This window comes from Physella acuta, unplaced genomic scaffold (genome assembly GCF_028476545.2).
Source record: "Physella acuta isolate Inbredline_101_S28 unplaced genomic scaffold, ASM2847654v3 ptg000636l, whole genome shotgun sequence".
Lineage (NCBI taxonomy): Eukaryota > Metazoa > Mollusca > Gastropoda > Physidae > Physella > Physella acuta.
The window spans coordinates 241,345-263,637 of NW_026732155.1; the positions used below are offsets into that span (position 1 = coordinate 241,345).

At 39.7% G+C, this 22,293-nt stretch overlaps 1 protein-coding gene across 6 annotated transcripts in view; it reads right to left on the reverse strand.

Moving 5' to 3' along the window:
- The window catches only part of LOC131948295 (U8-agatoxin-Ao1a), a 119,585-nt gene that overhangs the window by 61,622 nt on the left and 35,670 nt on the right, over positions 1–22,293 (reverse strand). For all 6 annotated transcript variants that reach the window (XM_059309852.1, XM_059309851.1, XM_059309853.1 and 3 more), the window contains exon 3: positions 21,379–21,455. In XM_059309852.1, the coding sequence (XP_059165835.1) occupies positions 21,379–21,448 (70 nt within the window). In that variant the 5' untranslated portion in view covers positions 21,449–21,455. The remainder of the gene's footprint in view (positions 1–21,378; positions 21,456–22,293) is intronic.

Consider the following 22,293-nt stretch of genomic DNA (forward strand, 5'->3'; position numbering starts at 1 on the left):
TTGAAAGTTTGTCCCCGGGAAGGGTCGCTACGTCTCTGGGGGGTGACACCATTAAGTGCCGCACCGGGTGACACCCGACCTCGCTACGCCACTGTTGCGATGTAATATAACAACACAGATTGAACCCCTCCCTAATGAGGAGACTTGTTTCTAAGTGTAAAATAATTCATCTCCGCTAACACCGCCGGCTGATGGGCAGGTATTGGTGGGTGGGTGTTGATGGGTGGGTGTTGATGGGTGGGTGTTGATGGGTGGGTGTTGGTGGGTGGGTGTTGATGGGTGGGTGTTGATGGGGGAGTGTTGATGGGGGAGTGTTGGTGGGTGGGTGTTGATGGGTGGGTGTTGATGGGTGGGTGTTGATGGGTGGGTGTTGATGGGTGGGTGTTGATGGGTGGGTGTTGATGGGTGGGTGTTGATGGTTGGGTGTTGATGGGTGGGTGTTGATGGGTGGGTGTTGATGGGTGGGTGTTGATGGGTGAGTGTTGATGGGTGGGTGGGTGTTGATGGGTGGGTGTTGGTGGGTGGGTGTTGATGGGTGGGTGTTGATGGGTGGGTGGGTGTTGATGGGTGGGTGTTGGTGGGTGGGTGTTGATGGGTGTTGATGGGTGGGTGTTGATGGGTGGGTGTTGATGGGTGGGTGTTGGTGGGTGGGTGTTGATGGGGGAGTGTTGATGGGTGGGTGTTGATGGGTGGGTGTTGATGGGGGAGTGTTGATGGGTGGGTGTTGGTGGGTGGGTGTTGATGGGTGGGTGTTGATGGGTGGGTGTTGATGGGTGGGTGTTGGTGGGTGGGTGTTGATGGGGGAGTGTTGGTGGGTGGGTGTTGATGGGTGGGTGTTGATGGGGGAGTGTTGATGGGGGAGTGTTGATGGGTGGGTGTTGATGGGTGGGTGTTGATGGGTGGGTGTTGATGGGTGGGTGTTGATGGGTGGGTGTTGATGGGGGAGTGTTGATGGGGGAGTGTTGATGGGTGGGTGTTGATGGGTGGGTGTTGATGGGGGAGTGTTGGTGGGTGGGTGTTGATGGGTGGGTGTTGATGGGGGAGTGTTGATGGGGGAGTGTTGATGGGTGGGTGTTGATGGGTGGGTGTTGATGGGTGGGTGTTGATGGGTGGGTGTTGATGGGTGGGTGTTGATGGGTGGGTGTTGATGGGGGAGTGTTGATGGGTGGGTGTTGATGGGTGGGTGTTGATGGGGGAGTGTTGATGGGTGGATGTTGATGGGTGGGTGTTGATGGGTGGGTGTTGATGGGTGAGTGTTGATGGGTGGGTGTTGATGGGTGGGTGTTGATGGGGGAGTGTTGATGGGTGGATGTTGATGGGTGGGTGTTGATGGGTGGGTGTTGATGGGTGGGTGTTGATGGGTGGGTGTAGATGGGTGGGTGTTGATGGGTGGGTGTTGATGGGGGAGTGTTGATGGGTGGATGTTGATGGGTGGGTGTTGATGGGGGAGTGTTGATGGGTGTGTGTTGATGGGTGGGTGTTGATGGGGGAGTGTTGATGGGTGTGTGTTGATGGAGTTTCTTGACCAATCTTAGAATTACAAATCCAAGATGATGCAGATAATTGTTTCGAGTTTATATATCGTAAGCAACTCACCAAATGTTAAAGCAAATATTTAAATTTAAAGTTTGTGGGCGCACGGCCACAAAACTGGACTTTATAACACCCGATTAGTGCGGTTACAAAATTGGACTTTATAGCATCCGACTATATAGGTTACAAAACTGGAACGTATAACACCCGATTACAAAACTGGACTTTATAAAACCCTATTACAAAACTGTACTTAATAGCACCAGATGTGCATGACTACGAACTTGTCTAACCTCAACCCCCCCCCCCCCCCCCCCCCAACATACACACAGTCAGTACCAGTACGTTACACAAGTCGTACGAAAATAGAATTTCTGATTGGATATTGTAGTCACGTGGGCGAGATTTGCGTGAACTAATGGCTCGTGTTTTAAAGGGGATGAAACTCTGGGCGGGGAGAATTAAATGGAAGAAATGGACAGTCTTACGTGTAAAGGGGTGGGGGGTGGGGGTGGGCAGGAGCGGACCGGCTAGGTGGGTGGGAGTTAGGTCACATGTTACGTCGTCGGTACATCATGGTGACTATATGGGGGTTAGAGTTTCTTCCAGGCATCTCTTCGGGGGCCCCGAGCCCCTCCCCCGCTTCCCAAAGAGTCTACCGCCCCCGCCCCACGAACAAAATGGAATTTATATAGAAAATATATACTCCCGGAAATTTTAGTCCTAACCCCCAAAAAAAATTTCAAGTGCCCCCCCCCCCCCCCCCAGAAAAAAGAGTCTGGATGGGTTTTGTCACATATGAAGTCCAATGTACGTCTTCGCTCAAATCTTTTTAAAAAGACTACTATAGATGAGTGGGGTCATCTTTAGATATATATATATATTTATTTATTTATTTATTTATTTATTTATTTATTTATTTATTTATATTTATTTATTTATATTTATATATATATATATATATATATTTGTGTATGTATGTATGTCTGCTTATTGCCTTGGTTGGGATGTACCAACTAATTCCGCTACCTACTGATTACTGCAAGTTCTCTATATCCTTCAATGTATGCCGTCTGTCAGCTTTGACTAAAGCTTGACCTAACGGGTCACCTGACTGCCAGATGACGTGTGACATTAAATATTAGCTGATGTCTGGCATCTTTCAACAGCTGGAATGTACGTTGGACGTTGGTTGTGCTTGGTAGCATACAGTCTAGTCTAGTAGAACACCATCAACATACAGTCTAGTCTAGTAGAACACCATCAGCATACAGTCTAGTCTAGTAGAACACCATCAGCATACAGTCTAGTCTTTTAGAACACCATCAGCATACAGTCTAGTCTAGTAGTACACCATTAGCATACAGTCTAGTCTAGTAGAACACCATCAGCATACAGTCTAGTTGAACACCATTAGCATACAGTCTAGTCTAGTAGAACACCATCAGCATACAGTCTAGTCTAGTAGAACACAATCAGCATACAGTCTAGTCTAGTAGAACACCATCAGCATACAGTCTAGTTGAACACCATTAGCATACAGTCTAGTCTAGTAGAACACCATCAGCATACAGTCTAGTCTAGTAGAACACAATCAGCATACAGTCTAGTCTAGTAGAACACCATCAGCATACAGTCTAGTCTAGTAGTACACCATTAGCATACAGTCTAGTCTAGTAGAACACCATCAGCATACAGTCTAGTCTAGTAGTACACCATTAGCATACGGTCTAGTCTAGTAGAACACCATCAGCATACAGTCTAGTCTAGTAGAACACCATCAGCATACAGTCTAGTCTTTTAGAACATCATCAGCATACAGTCTAGTCTAGTAGTACACCATTAGCATACAGTCTAGTCTAGTAGAACACCATCAGCATACAGTCTAGTCTAGTAGTACACCATTAGCATACGGTCTAGTCTAGTAGAACACCATCAGCATACAGTCTAGTTTGATAGAACACCATCAGCATACAGTCTAGTCTAGTAGTACACCATTAGCATACGGTCTAGTCTAGTAGTACACCATTAGCATACGGTCTAGTCTAGTAGAACACCATCAGCATACAGTCTAGTCTAGTAGAACACCATCAGCATACAGTCTAGTCTAGTGCGCCAGAGTGGATCACGTGATCTAAACATAAGAGTAAATGTTTCCCTCTTCTTGTCCAATAGATCGATATGAGACACTACCGGAAGTTGTTGACCTTTGACTAACCTCTCAACTTTCATTGACCTTTCGAAAATCTATTATTAGAACCCTTGGATGTGTGTACAGTAGTTTCGGATTTTTCTTATAGAAATTTAACAGCTTTAGTGAAGAACCCCCCGACCCCGTTACGTAATGGAATTTACATAGAAAATATATACTTTTACCAGTGTCCGCCCCCCCCCCCGGAGAAAAAAGTCTGGAAGAAACGCTGATGTCTACATTCTGTTGTTCTATGTTGGATGTGTACTATCGTGTATTCTCAAAAGTTCTCTACATGACATATGAATTCAATTCAAATCTATTCACGCCAACTGCTATAAGGACAACATTTCTTGTCTTTTCTTCTTTCCTAGTTCTACGAGCTCTATCTGAGAACGTCCGTTTCATTTGAATGTTCATTGATTGGTGAATCGCAGGAAATTACCAATGTATCTGTGATTGATGTGTCAAATGCTGATTTGTGGGTTGGTGTTAAAAGATGAAACTAAAGCGTAAAGACACGACAGCAAGTCAATTCACATTTCAACATTGATTACTGAACGGAGGGTTGAAACTTAAAGCAGATGTGGCAATGAAGTTTGAAAAACAGCGTTTTTTGACAGCTGATAAAGCGCAAGTTTAGAACAGCTATTATTCATGGTACATCAACGTACTTGGCTCTGATCACGTGTGAAAAACGTCACTGACAGCGTGTTAAAGCTGGTAGGATGGTGACCTTTGGAAGGTGACTACAGTTGTAGGATGGTGACCTTGGAACGGTGACACCAGTTGTAGGATGGTGACATTGGAACGGTGACAACAGTTTTAGAATGGTGACTTAGGAAGGTAGACTACAGTTGTGTAAAGACTGTGGACGGTTTTTTGTTGGCCATTGTTGAAAGAGTTCTGTTCGATGTCATACTTGTGGGTAGTGGTAGAGATATGTAAAGTGTTTGGTAGAACGCTAGACATAATGTCAATTCAATAATTAATTAAGTCGTTCCGTTTGTCAATTCAAACATTAATTAAGTTGCTCAATTTTCGAACTTCCAACACAACTAAATCAAACTATTGGCATATGGCTTTATCGATTCCAACGGCCGATTGCAACTCCAGGCAATACTCATCTGGCGTTCGTGTAAGCAGATGTAATCACAGTTCTAGCTGAAGATCTACATGTAATGTACTCACTAAGCATGAATTATCCCCCCCCCCCACCCGTAGTTACCTGCCCTGGCACAACCAACCGATATTTCATTAGCTATAAACATCATTTCGTTCTGTTTTACGCTTGATTAACCCGTGCTAATCACGAGTTACTTCCCCTCGGCTCACCCCATGCATTACCTCCCTTTTGTCGAGTTGTGTCACACTCCGTGCCGTGGATGCCAGCAGAGTCAGTTAATTGACCAACAGTTCCAGACCTGCTGGTGCTGGCATACTTTGATGGCGGTCACGCACGAGATGGGTGGGGTGGGGCTGAGGGTGGGATGGGGTTTGTGGGGGATCGAAGTGAGATCTGCTCAGATTTGTGGTCTAAAAGTAGAAAGAAAAAATTGGCGGGGTCAGATAGGTTAATGACGTAGGAAACCAGAGACTGGGCCATTTTTTTTACAGGGGAAGATTGTAGGGGGGGGGGTCAAGAGGTCAATATATACTATTGTTTTTTTTACTGGGTTAAGTTTGTAGGCAAGGTCAAGAGGTCAGTGCAATAGGTTCATTACTAAGGTCGTTTGTTTGTGTTAGGCTGTGCTTGTTGTAAGCTCAATTTTAGTGACATTTTGTTGTAAGCTCAATTCTAGTGACATCTTGTTGTAAGCTCAATTCTAGTGACATCTTGTTGTAAGCTCAATTCTAGCGACATCTTGTTGTAAGCTCAATTCTAGTGACATCTTGTTGTAAGCTCAATTCTAGTGACATTTTGTTGTAAGCTCAATTCTAGCGACATCTTGTTGTAAGCTCAATTCTAGTGACATTTTGTTGTAAGCTCAATTCTAGCGACATCTTGTTGTAAGCTCAATTCTAATGACATCTTGTTGTAAGCTCAATTCTAGTGACATCTTGTTGTAAGCTCAATTCTAGCGACATCTTGTTGTAAGCTCAATTCTAGTGACATCTTTTTGTAAGCTCAATTCTAGTGTCACCCTGTTGTAAGCTCAATTCTAGCGACATCTTTTTGTAAGCTCAATTCTAGTGACATCTTGTTGTAAGCTCAATTCTAGTGTCACCCTGTAGTAAGCTCAATTCTAGTGATGTAAGCTCAATTCTAGTGACATCTTGTTGTAAGCTCAATTCTAGTGTCACCCTGTTGTAAGCTCAATTCTAGCGACATCTTGTTGTAAGCTCAATTCTAGCGACATCTTGTTGTAAGCTCAATTCTAGTGTCACCCTGTTGTAAGCTCAATTCTAGTGACATCTTGTTGTAAGCTCAATTCTAGTGTCACCCTGTTGTAAGCTCAATTCTAGTGATGTAAGCTCAATTCTAGTGACATCTTGTTGTAAGCTCAATTCTAATGACATCTTGTTGTAAGCTCAATTCTAGCGACATCTTGTTGTAAGCTCAATTATAGTAACACATGTTGTAAGCTCAATTCTAGCGACATCTTGTTGTAAGCTCGATTCTAGTGTCACCTTGTTGTAAGCTCAATTCTAATGACATCTTGTTGTAAGCTCAATTCTAGCGACATCTTGTTGTAAGCTCAATTATAGTAACACATGTTGTAAGCTCAATTCTAGCGACATCTTGTTGTAAGCTATATTCTAGTGACATTTTGTTGTAAGCTCAATTCTAGCGACATCTTGTTGTAAGCTCAATTCTAGTGACATCTTGTTGTAAGCTCAATTCTAGTGACATCTTGTTGTAAGCTCAATTCTAGTGTCACCCTGTTGTAAGCTCAATTCTAGTGATGTAAGCTCAATTCTAGTGACATCTTGTTGTAAGCTCAATTCTAATGACATCTTGTTGTAAGCTCAATTCTAGCGACATCTTGTTGTAAGCTCAATTATAGTAACACATGTTGTAAGCTCAATTCTAGCGACATCTTGTTGTAAGCTCAATTCTAGTGTCACCTTATTGTAAGCTCAATTCTAATGACATCTTGTTGTAAGCTCAATTCTAGCGACATCTTGTTGTAAGCTCAATTATAGTAACACATGTTGTAAGCTCAATTCTAGCGACATCTTGTTGTAAGCTAAATTCTAGTGGCATTTTGTTGTAAGCTCAATTTTAGTGACATCTTGTTGTAAGCTAAATTCTAGTGACACCTTGTTGTAAGCTCAATTCTAGCGACATCTTGTTGTAAGCTCAATTCTAGTGTCACCCTGTTGTAAGCTCAATTCTAGTGACATCTTGTTGTAAGCTCAATTCTAGTGTCACCCTGTTGTAAGCTCAATTCTAGTGATGTAAGCTCAATTCTAGTGACATCTTGTTGTAAGCTCAATTCTAATGACATCTTGTTGTAAGCTCAATTCTAGCGACATCTTGTTGTAAGCTTAATTATAGTAACACATGTTGTAAGCTCAATTCTAGCGACATCTTGTTGTAAGCTCAATTCTAGTGTCACCTTGTTGTAAGCTCAATTCTAATGACATCTTGTTGTAAGCTCAATTCTAGCGACATCTTGTTGTAAGCTCAATTATAGTAACACATGTTGTAAGCTCAATTCTAGCGACATCTTGTTGTAAGCTCAATTCTAGTGTCACCTTATTGTAAGCTCAATTCTAATGACATCTTGTTGTAAGCTCAATTCTAGCGACATCTTGTTGTAAGCTCAATTATAGTAACACATGTTGTAAGCTCAATTCTAGCGACATCTTGTTGTAAGCTAAATTCTAGTGGCATTTTGTTGTAAGCTCAATTTTAGTGACATCTTGTTGTAAGCTAAATTCTAGTGACACCTTGTTGTAAGCTCAATTCTAGCGACATCTTGTTGTAAGCTCAATTCTAGTGTCACCCTGTTGTAAGCTCAATTCTAGTGACATCTTGTTGTAAGCTCAATTCTAGTGTCACCCTGTTGTAAGCTCAATTCTAGTGATGTAAGCTCAATTCTAGTGACATCTTGTTGTAAGCTCAATTCTAATGACATCTTGTTGTAAGCTCAATTCTAGCGACATCTTGTTGTAAGCTCAATTATAGTAACACATGTTGTAAGCTCAATTCTAGCGACATCTTGTTGTAAGCTCAATTCTAGTGTCACCTTGTTGTAAGCTCAATTCTAATGACATCTTGTTGTAAGCTCAATTCTAGCGACATCTTGTTGTAAGCTCAATTATAGTAACACATGTTGTAAGCTCAATTCTAGCGACATCTTGTTGTAAGCTAAATTCTAGTGACATTTTGTTGTAAGCTCAATTCTAGCGACATCTTGTTGTAAGCTCAATTCTAGTGACATCTTGTTGTAAGCTCAATTCTAGTGACATCTTGTTGTAAGCTCAATTCTAGCGACATCTTGTTGTAAGCTCAATTCTAGCGACATCTTGTTGTAAGCTCAATTATAGTAACACATGTTGTAAGCTCAATTCTAGCGACATCTTGTTGTAAGCTCAATTCTAGTGACATCTTGTTGTAAGCTCAATTCTAGTGTCACCCTGTTGTAAGCTCAATTCTAGTGATGTAAGCTCAATTCTAGTGTTATCTTGTTGTAAGCTCAATTCTAGTGTCACCCTGTTGTAAGCTCAATTCTAGCGGCATCTTGTTGTAAGCTCAATTCTAGCGACATCTTGTTGTAAGCTCAATTCTAGTGTCACCCTGTTGTAAGCTCAATTCTAGTGATGTAAGCTCAATTCTAGTGACATCTTGTTGTAAGCTCAATTCTAATGACATCTTGTTGTAAGCTCAATTCTAGCGACATCTTGTTGTAAGCTCAATTATAGTAACACATGTTGTAAGCTCAATTCTAGCGACATCTTGTTGTAAGCTCAATTCTAGTGTCACCTTGTTGTAAGCTCAATTCTAATGACATCTTGTTGTAAGCTCAATTCTAGCGACATCTTGTTGTAAGCTCAATTATAGTAACACATGTTGTAAGCTCAATTCTAGCGACATCTTGTTGTAAGCTAAATTCTAGTGGCATTTTGTTGTAAGCTCAATTTTAGTGACATCTTGTTGTAAGCTAAATTCTAGTGACACCTTGTTGTAAGCTCAATTCTAGCGACACCTTGTTGTAAGCTCAATTCTAGTGACATCTTTTTGTAAGCTCAATTCTAGTGTCACCCTGTTGTAAGCTTAATTCTAGCGACACCTTGTTGTAAGCTCAATTCCAGTGACATCTTTTTGTAAGCTCAATTCTAGTGTCACCCTGTTGTAAGCTCAATTCTAGTGTCACCCTGTGCTTGTGTTTAGCTCTTCAGATCTCGAATGCTAATGACCCGCTCTTGACTTGACAGAAAATAATTTAAAAACTCCAAATAAAAAATGAGGTGAGATCAAAAAGGCTGAACCACACTTCAAGCATTCTATAATCAACAAAACAGGTTAGTTCATTCAGTTCATCAAAACCACTTTCTAAGCTCGCTTAAAATTGCATTCTAACGTGGCTGATTTTTAATGGAAAAACTTGATTTGGGCCGGCCACAAAGGCATGGCGATATGAAATGAACCAGAGCGTATTCCCTAAAGATTAGCCTCCCACCGCTGTGTTATCGAGGTCTTGCTAGATCAGATAAGTCTACAGCGTGTATGTTACATCTCAGAGAAATCGATACTACTTGTCGACCGAACACACTGATACACACCTTCACACTCTTTTACATATATGTATATATATATATATATATATATATATATATATATATATATATATATATATATATATATATATATATATATATATATATATATATATATACATATATATATATATATATAGGCTTATATATATATATAGGCTTATATATATATATAAGCCTATATATATATATATATATGTATATATATATATATATATATATATATATATATATGTATATGTATATCATAGGCCTACGATGCTTTGAATTATATATATATATATATATATATATATATATATATATATATATATATATATATATGTATATGTATATCATAGGCCTACGGTGCTTTGAATTCTAAGTGTACATTAATTGTTTTTGACACTGCGGGAATTTGTATTTTGATCAACAGTCTTGAGCACGGTATGAAATAAAAGCAAGCTAACAAGATCAGCGTTAGAACTCTGTCATTTTGATAAAATTTTAAAATGTGATTTTTTATGCCAACTCCCCTGGCGGTAGACCCTATACAAAACACGGCCACGATGTTTCCAAATCGTTAAAAATATCTGTAGGGAAAACACGAGTTTTTCCCCTTATCCGCCGGCCTTCAATTGGATTACTGGACCAGGAGAATGAGGTTAAGTGAAGGGGAGAGAAGTAATAGTTGAAGCTACATTAGGACTCAAATGGCTTTTGACTTGCCCATTTCCGTCAAATCTTATAGACATAACTTGATGGAAACTTCTTGTTTTGTTGTAGGTGACAAGTTGTCTTCTACAAGTCTAGAACTGGTTGTCTAAAAGGATATCAAACAAGTTGTCTTCTACTAATCTAGAACCAGTTGTCTATAAGGATATCAAACAAGTTGTCTTGTACAAATCTAGTGTTATAAGGATATCAAACAAGTTGTCTTGTACAAATCTAGTGTTATAAGGATATCAAACAAGTTGTCTTGTACAAATCTAGTGTTATAAGGATATCAAACAAGTTCTCTTCTAAAAACAACAACTACCCGTCTTCTGAAAATGACACAATGATACGACAACAAATTGTTTTTCTAATGATATTACAACATGTTGATATAGAAGATATTAAAGTTAAAGATAGCCTCTATATATGCTGTCACAATCAAAGCTACGTCTACAGCTGAAGACGACACCTAAATGTACTGTTACAGCTGATCACGAGCTACACTACTAAAGACGATAAAGTTACCCTTACAATATCTCTAGGACATCCACTGACCAATCACTGTGTACTTTTAGAGTTCCGGCACAACTGATCTAATGGGTCATTAAGGCTTTGGTCTAACATGACACTTTACTTCAGAGACACCAGGCTAATAGTGTGGGCCAAAAGCGATCATTTTAGATTTTGTTTATTTGTTTGTGGGTGGTATCTCAAAGTATGCGTGTTATAGTTTGGTTATATCTCACAGTATGTGTGTTATAGTTTGGTTATATCTCACAGTATGTGTGTTATAGTTTGGTTATATCTCACAGTATGTGTGTTATAGTTTGGTTATATCTCACAGTATGTGTGTTATAGTTTGGTTATATCTCACAGTATGTGTGTTATAGTTTGGTTATATATCACAGTATGTGTGTTATAGTTTGGTTATATATCAAAGTATATGTGTTATAGTTTGGTTATATCTCACAGTATATGTGTTATAGTTTGGTTATATCTCACAGTATATGTGTTATAGTTTAGTTATATCTCACAGTATATGTGTTATAGTTTGGTTATACATCACAGTATGTGTGTTATAGTTTGGTTATATCTCACAGTATGTGTGTTATAGTTTGGTTATATATCACAGTATGTGTGTTATAGTTTGGTTATATATCAAAGTATATATGCTATAGTTTGGTTATATCTCACAGTATATGTGTTATAGTTTGGTTATATCTCACAGTATATGTGTTATAGTTTAGTTATATCTCACAGTATGTGTGTTATAGTTAGGTTATATATCACAGTATGTGTGTTATAGTTTGGTTATATCTCACAGTATATGTGTTATAGTTAGGTTATATCTCACAGTATGTGTGTTATAGTTTGGTTATATCTCACAGTATATTTGTTATAGTTTCGTCGTCACCTGCTTACTTTCCACAAAATTATATACGATAAACTGTATAAAATCATAAGTACCAATTTATTTTTATATATATATATATATATATATATATATATATATATATATATATATATATATATATATATATATATATATATATATATATATATATATAAGAAAGAGTGTGAGTACGCTGCTTATTAAGCGCAACATTATAGAAACGTGAGGAATGAGCACAAAAGACGCTAGATGATAGATAGCGATAGATAAATAGATAATTTCATTTTTTGTGTGGGTGGGGGGGGGGGGAGCGGAGCAATATTAAGCAGAAATATTAGAATAAATATGCGAAAAGACCTGTGAAATATAGAGCGCGCTGTGTTAGGTATGTTTTTGTTGCAATAGTGTTTTGTAGATAAGAAATTTTTTAAAATGAAGTCATTCTGGAATGTTCAGTAATACATCCCCCCCCCCAAATGTATACCTTTACCAGTGTCCGCCCCCCCCCCCCCTTTTATGTTGAAATGTTCAATAATACAGTCTCTATGTTGGTATGTTTAATAATACAGTCTCTATGTTGCTATGTTTAATAATACAATCTCTATGTTGGTATGTACAGAAAGGAAAGGAAGCAGGTAACGGTCGAATAACAAAGTTTCTGCTGGGATCCACTTGATTTGTGTTGCCTCTTGTAGCTACAAATAGCTAACAAATATCGGATTCTGTGACTACAAATATCTAACCAAATATCTAACAAATATCTGATGATTCTGTGACTACAAATATCTAACCAAATATCTAACAAATATCTAATTATGTGACTACAAATATCTAACAAATAACTAACGTGTAAATTTGCTCACAAATTCCTTACTCGTGTTACCTCGTCCATGCCTGTGCCCTACCACCGAACATATCTTTATTGATTCCAGTTTGTAAACTGCAGGTCAGTTTGACCTTGACCTGGCTAACTTGAATTCTTATGCTGGACGCGCAAATTTTTGTGTCATCAGACAAATTCATTCTGCTGGATGGGAGATGTATGCCGGACCGGCGTTTATGAAATCATTCGTGTTTCTTTGATATATGTCTCCTAGAGGCTGATCGTTTGCTTTACAATGGTGCAATGAATTAAATTAAAGTATATAGTGTTAGGGAAAATATTGGGAGCTTGTGGAATAACAATAAGTTCATTTCAAATACAGAGATCTCTGTCTCTTGCTCCATATCAAAACCACCTAGACGTGTATAGCTGACCCATTTAGATTATATTTATGACCCATGTAGCTAACTAAAATCCTGACCCATTAGGATGACTGTAGCTAATATAACACCGAGACCCGTGTAGCCAATATAACCGAGACCCGTGTAGCCAATATAACCGAGACCCGTGTAGCCAATATAACCGAGACCCGTGTAGCCAATATAACCGAGACCCGTGTAGCCAATATAACCGAGACCCGTGTAGCCAATATAACCGAGACCCGTGTAGCCAATATAACCGAGACCCGTGTAGCCAATATAACGCCGAGACCCGTGTAGCCAATATAACCGAGACCCGTGTAGCCAATATAACCGAGACCCGAGTAGCCAATATAACCGAGACCCGTGTAGCCAATATAACCGAGACCCGTGTAGCCAATATAACCGAGACCCGTGTAGCCAATATAACCGAGACCCGTGTAGCCCATCCGTCATTAAGGCCCTGCTAAATTTCACTAACCATGTACTTGTAATAGTATAGGATCAACGTGTTGCCGGTGTACCCAACTTGCTCAGATCAAGACAGATAATTCACGGAGTTATTTCCCTTTATCTTCTCTAGTAAAAGTTGTTTCCCCTGCTTGATAGTTTTTTCTAAGTTGTTCATTTCCTGCATTGCAATGTCTACTACATCAAGATCCTGACACACGAGGAACCAGTTCCCCTGAACGATCCCACCCCTTATACCAGGAACACACGAGGAACCAGTCAGTTCCCTGAACGATCCCACCCCTTATACCAGGAACACACGAGGAACCAGTTCCCCTGAACGATCCCACCCCCTTATACCAGGAACACACGAGGAACCAGTCAGTTCCCTGAACGATCCCACCCCTTATACCAGGAATACACGAGGAGCCAGAGTCCCCCTGAACGATCCCACCCCTTATACCAGGAACACACGAGGAACCAGTCAGTTCCCTGAACGATCCCACCCTCTTATACCAGGAACACACGAGGAACCAGTCAGTTCCCTGAACGATCCTACCTCTTATACCAGGAACACACGAGGAACCAGTCAGTTCCCTGAACGATCCTACCTCTTATACCAGGAACACACGAGGAACCAGCCAGTTCCCTGAACGATCCCACCCCTTATACCAGGAACACACGAGGAACCAGTCAGTTCCCTGAACGATCCTACCCCTTATACCAGGAACACACGAGGAACCAGTCAGTCCCCTAAAAAAACAGAAAGAACATGCTGATCCCTTACGACGTCAACTTTAACTCGCTCCCTGGGAAATCTTCTGCTTGCCTTGTTAAGAAAAATAACGACGTCAATTAAGGTTGCATCCTATTTCTTGTTTATTAATTTCCTTTAAAAACAAATCTATTCCCACAACGAAATTAGTCTGAGGATGGTGAGACGGGCTTGCTGATTGTGATGTAAATGTTGTAAAGATAAATGTGGAGCTAATCTAATGGCTGGTGTGTCGTTAGCTGGTTGCTGTGTATCATGGAGATCCAATGATTCATGTTCAACACAAACATTTTCTTACAGTCTCATCACTCACTAGACGTGGCCTATATTTCGTTGTTTTGTTCTCAACTTGGTATCAATATATCTGAACCATTCGCCGGAGTAATAACTGGTTTTGTTGGAAACTTTTGACTTATTCCCCTTTGGTTTGTTCCACTACTTAGGTTTCAGATAAATGGTTTTCTGTTTATTTTAAATGACTTGTACAAACCCAAGTGATTAAAGATGACTTATAAAAAAGGTGAGTCAGAGTTAGGGGACTATCAAGTGATTTGTTAGTTATCAGTGCGGGATATGATACATTTGTATTGTATGAAATCATTTTTTTAAGTTTTAACAGCGGATGTCTAAACACAGAGGAGACTTTGTGAGATTTTATGACAAGAAATGTGATTATAACATTTGTTTTTCTGGTAGACTATTTCTTTTCTAACGAGCCTGTATTATTACCAGCAACATAGTGAGTAAATCAACAACCATCACCGGAGTGGAGTGGGGTTCGAGCCCCCAAGTAAAGCAGGTAGGACAAAACACACTTGGAAAAGGACAGCTGTCAATGACGCAGAAGCAGGCGGAGTGTCCAGGGTCCGATTTGGAAGAACCACCCAGAAAAGGGTACGATAGAGAGCTGTGGTTGCGTCCCTTTGCTCCATCAGGGATCCACGGGGGCGTGGATGACGAATATCCCATCACTAATATCTAAGTACATAAACACCACCACTACATAAACACCACCACTACATAAACACCACCACTACACAAACACCACCACTACATAAACACCACCACTACATAAACACCACCACTACCTAAACACCACCACTACATAAACACCACCACAGACACCATCTTAATTACGAGCTTGAAATGTTACAAAACTTAATCCCCATCAGTGACATTTACAATGAAAATAAAGTTGAATCTAATGACGAAACATGTTGTCATAACAACGATCTATTTATTTAAAAACAAACATGATAGTCTGACACAGACTTTTGTCATTTCATTTTTTCTTGCTCATAAAAAAAAATATTAAAAAGATGCTGCATCATTTTACATGTAACATTTTGTTAAAATTCACTTTCATCAGAGGAACAAATGTGTCGCAAGATTTGAGCTTTTATCTTTTTGAACAGGCAAGGAATATAATATGGATCAGGAATAGTGCAGAAATATTGGGACCAGACACCGTGCAGGAATATTTGGGACAAGCAAATGAAGAAAAGGAATTTCAGGACCGAACACACTTGTATACTTTGAAAACGTTTGAAAACACATTTACACACAAAACTTGTCATTAAGGCACAAACAAGTTTGATTACAATATCAAGTTTGTTTACAAAAATTACGGACTTTCACTAATACTATAAAAAACTACAGTCTTAAATGCCTAGAATTTGTTTTTACAAAAGTTACCTTTTCAAGTGCCTACAAAAATTGATTATTGCATTCCCTGGTGTCTACAAAAATGATTTATTTCATTCCCTGTCGCCAAATGAGACGACTCGCGTGACGTATGTGGCAATTAGCTTCAAATTTCTCGGTTACCATGGCAACAATCAGATTTGGTTTCCGGTTTCACATTTAGAATTATTTACTCATAATTTATTTGTGTGATTATAATGTTTTGACATTTAACGATATGTTAGAGAAGCTAATGAGAAAATGTGTGATTAAAACTGAAAGTATTTGTATCAGCTTTCACCAGCTCAAGACACTTTGCTTCAGGGGCATTGGTAGAGATGTTTCAATGTTGTAATTATGGCTATAACTCTTTCAATATTGTAATTATGGCTGTAGCTGTTTCAGTGTTGTAATTATGGCTGTAACTCTTTCAATATTGTAATTATGGCTGTAGCTGTTTCAGTGTTGTAATTATGGCTGTAGCTGTTTCAGTGTTGTAATTATGGCTGTAGCTGTTTCAGTGTTGTAATTATGGCTGTAGCTGTTTCAGTGTTGTAATTATGGCTGTCGTTATTTCAATGTAGACTACTTATTGTTGCGACATTACACGTGTTTAAAGAGGAAGTGTTTTAGACTTGTGAGTCTAGTGTATGACGCCCACGTGGTCAACCAACTGTTGATGGCGTGTTAACAAAAAACTTATTTTAGTCCGTCTATTTTCTAGAGCCGGTCTAGTAAAGAAACAAATATGTTTCTATGGGGCTCATTGAAAGCTGTCAGGGCGTCTTGCTATACATGCTAATGGAAGCACACAACAGCTTCTGTTTGTCTGGAAACCTTCTACCCCCCCCCCCCCCTTTTAAAAAAAGTAAAGTTCCCCATCCAAACCTGACGGTCTATGGGGAAGGTGAAGTAGAGTTCACCTGTTTCTGTAACCTCGGCATATGAAGAGATACTGTGGTCAGCACTATGCCCAGCCGCCTTTGCTTTCCCTAACATGAGTTAGGTACCCATCAGAGCTGGGTGGATTAGCAGTCTAGTTCTCTACCGCTAGGCCACTCCGCCCCCGCCCCCTCTCCCGTTACTTGTAATCAAATCTATACTTTCATCTAAAACCAAATCTATACTTTCATCTAAAACCAAATCTATACTTTCATCTAAAACCAAATCTATACTTTCATCTAAAACCAAATCTATACTTTCATCTAAAACCAAATCTATACTTTCGTGTAAAACCAATTCTATACTTTCATCTAAAACCAAATCTATACTTTCATCTAAAACCAAATCTATACTTTCATCTAAAACCAAATCTATACTTTCATCTAAAACCAAATCTATACTTTCATCTAAAACCAAATCTATACTTTCGTGTAAAACCAATTCTATACTTTCATCTAAAACCAAATCTATACTTTCATCTAAAACCAAATCTATACTTTCATCTAAAACCAAATCTATCTCTGATGTACGACAACAAACTCATTGTTTTCATCTGTCCACTAATGAAAGAAAATGTAATAGCTATTGTTTTTTAAGAAATTCCCAACATGATCATGCCCATAAAAATTAAATTTTAATTTACACAGCACAAAAAAAAATCACAAAACGCCTTCACAGTTGAGAAAGAGAGAGAAAAAACAACGTGGCAATGTATTAAAAATTAAAGTTAAAAAATGTCGGGGATGAAATCTAAGCGACATCCGAACGCTGACATCCATCTCTATTTCATTCGAGTCAGCCACAGGCCAGGCACGAGAAAATCCTGGCAAGGTGGGTGAATTATTAATGCACAGCAAGACGCCATCGACAGGCTATTTACCGGCACGCCGTGAGGTGGGAGGGGCTCACACGGGGATATTCAGGCCGGCACGTAGGACGGTGGTCAAACACTGGCTTGAGTGATCGCTGCGGAAATATCACGCCGAGGCTCTTGATTCTTTCATTCGATACTCTAAATATTCATCGATTTCCTACGCTAATTGATTATCGTAAGTTTAGGGCCCGAAGTTAATAAACAGGCTACAAACAAATAAGCGATCATAGTATGGATAATACGGCCCTAATATATATATATATATATATATATATATATATATATATATATATATATATATATATATATATATATATATATATATATATATATATATATATATATATATATATATATCTTTCGGACCCATAACATTCAGACCCCCAATGTTCCGACCCCTAACACTCAGACCTCCAATGTTCCGACCCCTAACATTCAGACCCCCAATGTTCCGACCCCTAACACTCAGACCTCCAATGTTCCGACCCCTAACACTCAGACCTCCAATGTTCCGACCCCTAACATTCAGACCCCCAATGTTCCGACCCCTAACACTCAGACCCCCAATGCTCTAACCCCTAACGTGAGCTAATTAGCGATACTAGAGTTCAGCCAAAGTTGCTTGACCTCCTGTCATTATATCTTAACGTGTAGTTTTAACGACAGTTCCAAATTATTCAATTAGTTTGTCTCTAAACTTGAAAAGATCTAAGACAGTGGTTCTTAACCTGGGTTCGATTGAGCCCCAGGGTTCGGTGAGTCAGTCTCTGGGATTTGGCGTAGGTCAAGACACACACAGCCGTCTGATATGATATGAGATTTTGTAAGTGCGGACAATAGAACTAGCGGCGGCGGACGATGACAGTTCAAATACGACAGCGTGATGAGGTATTAAAGTGCCACGAAACACATATCCACATACGTCACGAATCGTGTCAACGCCACCTATACAGGCGCGCGTTGATTGCTAGAATGTGGTCCAGTAGTCGACTTGGGACTATCGTGATGGTGCGTCGGGTGATTTCTTTCTTAATATTTTTATCCTTTCGTGCAAACTTTGTCGAGCAAAAAAAAAGAAAAAGATTCGCAAGTATAATAGAACATGATGCGAGTAAGCGTCATAACTGCATGATTTGTAATGCCAAGTTGAGCAATTCTAGTCTAGCATCGGAAAAACTCTGAGAACACTTCCTTAAGCTGCAAGGAGGAGGAAGATACAAGAACATAACGCTCGCTAAATTCAACGTGACGTCACGTGTGTATGAAAAGCAACAGCTGATTGGCAGTCAACATTCACTATTATGTTTTTCATTTTGTGTTAAACCCATATTTTAATGTTTTTGTTCTTTGAACACAATGGCGTTGATAAACGGTCCATTTTGTGCACCAATAAAAATATAAACCAATATTTTTATCTGAAACAAAATGATATTTTTTTTCCTATTAAGGTTTCGGTGCATGCCTAAATGAAGTTGCGGAAGGTCGGCCTCCAGAAAAAAATAAAAGAACCTCTGATCTAGAGGAATTAAAACAGGAAGTTTTCACAGTTACGACGTGATACACAGTGGCTAAAACCATAGAGTTTCTGCATTAACTTTTTGAAATGATGCGATGGCAGAAATATTAATGCAATTATTGTAGCTGTAATGACACAGTATTACCTGCAATTAACGACATTTTTTTCAAAGATAACAATGCAAGAAAATGTGTGACTGTTGCATAAAATGAAATTTAGGGCAATCCCTATTTCATCGTATAATTGAATACTTATGTCAAAATACGTTCTTTAGGGAGACATGATTTTCTATCAAAGCACGTCTACCACACCACATCTACCACGCCACATCTACCATACTACATCTACCACACCATATCTACCACACCACATCTACCATACTACATCTACCACACCATATCTACCACACCACATCTACCATACTACATCTACCACACCATATCTACCACACCACATCTACCATACTACATCTACCACACCATATCTACCACACCACATCTACCATACTACATCTACCACACCATATCTACCACACCACATCTACCATACCACATCTACCACACCACATCTACCACACCATATCTACCACACCATATCTACCACACCACATCTACCATACCACATCTACCATACCACATCTACCATACCACATCTACCATACCACATCTACCATACCACATCTACCACACCATCTCTACCACACCATATCTACCATACCACATCTACCACACCACATCTACCATACCACATCTACCACACTACATCTACCACACCACATTTACCACACCACATCTACCACACCACATTTACCACACCGCATCTACCACACCACAATTACCACACCACATCTACCACACCACATTTACCACACCACATCTACCACACCACATTTACCACACCACATCTACCACACCATATCTACTATACGAAAGCTACAAAAACCACTATTTTCTTTCAGTAGCTTAACGTGCTTTGGATAAAGTGTGTAAGGATACTCCCATGTGAAAATGTACAGCACCATTTATCGATACCTTTGGGAAAATTGACATGTATTGAGGTCTGTTGTGTGTGATGGAGATCCCAGAATTATCGGAGAAAATGATCAGGGATTTCGTCATCAGATGGATCGGCTAATATTTTTTGTTTCATTTCTGCCGGGATTGATATGAGTTCGTGATTTAGTTTTTAAATTGTTTCCTAATCCGGCGATCACTTCCGGGGAGGGGAGGGTTGTTATTTAAAACAGTTCGTGTCAGAAATGTATTATGAACATGTTGGCTGAATATATGTGCGGGTACCACTATGTGCGGGTACGACTATGTGCGGGTACGACTATGTGCGGGTACCTCTATGTGTGGGTACCACTATGTGCGAGTACCACCATGTGCGGGTACCACTATGTGCGGGTACCACTATGTGCGGGTACCACTATGTGCGGGTACCACTATGTGTGGGTACGACTATGTGCGGGTACGACTATGTGCGGGTACCTCTATGTGTGGGTACCACTATGTGCGAGTACCACTATGTGCGAGTACCACTATGTGCGGGTACCACTATGTGCGGGTACCACTATGTGCGGGAACCACTATGTGTGGATACGACTATGTGCGGGTACCACTATGTGCGGGTACCACTATGTGCGGGTACCACTATGTGCGGGTACCACTATTTAAGTTAATTTGCAGAAACACCAGCGTCTAATTCATTCGTCATCGAGAATATGATTCTCTCATGAAGTCATGAACCACTGTCTCAGTGATTTGAATTCACATCTTTTCTTGTACGTAGTTTTAGATATTCTAACCAATGCATGTAGTGACTATGTTGTTTTTAATGAACGTCAACACTGTTTTCATTTGACACACGTTAGTGATTGCAACACAAAATGTAAAATTGTATCAAATAACATGATACTTACCTGCCCGATTAATTAAAACAGACATTTGTATTGTACATTTCTAATTAGATGCTTGGTAAATGGAAAATTTGAATGTTTACATCTCAGTAATGGTCATTAATAAAATGGTCAATAGTTTACTAGGTGGGATCAGAGTCTCTTCCAGGCATCTCTTCAGGGGCGGGCAGAGCCCCCACCCCACTCCGAAACGAGATGGAATTTATATAGTCAAAATATTCTTTTACTAGTGTCCGCCCCCCCCCGGAAAATGTAGACCGCCCCCCCCCTGAAAATATCAAGTGCCCCCCGGAGAAAAAAGTCTGGAAGAAACACTGGGTGGGATCTATGTATTCTGTTTTGGACATAACTCTTGTGTTGATTTAGAACCTAGATGGTAGTTGTCTAACTTACCTCCCATGTAGCCGTGTATCTAGTAAGATTATGAGAGTGACTTACCTCCCATGTAGTAGGCCGCTGTTAGTCCTAAAACAGCACAGAAGAAAAGGGACAGAACTGTTGTGTTCATGGTGAATCTGTCAGGAGGAGAAAACAAAAAGTGAATGTAATGTTAACACGACATGGAATATCACATATCACATGGAATATCACATATCACATGGAATATCACATATCACATGGAACATCACATATCACATAGAATATCACATATCACATGGAATATCACATATCACATGGAATATCACATATCACATGGAGTATCACATACCACATGGAATATCACATATCACATGGAGTATCACATATGACATAGAATATCACATATCACATGGAATATCACATACCACATGGAATATCACATATCACATGGGATATCACATCAAAAAATCCGCGCTCATGATTGATCTAATTACGATCTTGTTATTTCCCCCTTTGTTTATCTTTATTTTAAGCTCCAATGACCAATTCAATACCTAATTAGAGTAAAAGCTAGGCATCCTATTCTAGTCAGAGATGCACATTTCTGCAGAGTTTATTCATCATAGCTCGTTAGAAATGGATCACTTGTGAGTCTGAGGATTTGAACATTGACCAACTGACCGAGCTACAGATAGACTGACCAACTGACCGAGCTACAGATAGACTGACCAACTGACCGAGCTACAGATAGACTGACCAACTGACCGAGCTACAGATTGAGTGACCAACTGACCGAGCTACAGATAGACTGACCAACTGACCGAGCTACAGATAGACTGACCAACTGACCGAGCTACAGATAGACTGACCGAGCTACAGATAGACTGACCAACTGACCGAGCTACAGATAGACTGACCGAGCTACAGATAGACTGACCAACTGACCGAGCTACAGATAGACTGACCGAGCTACAGATAGACTGACCGAGCAAC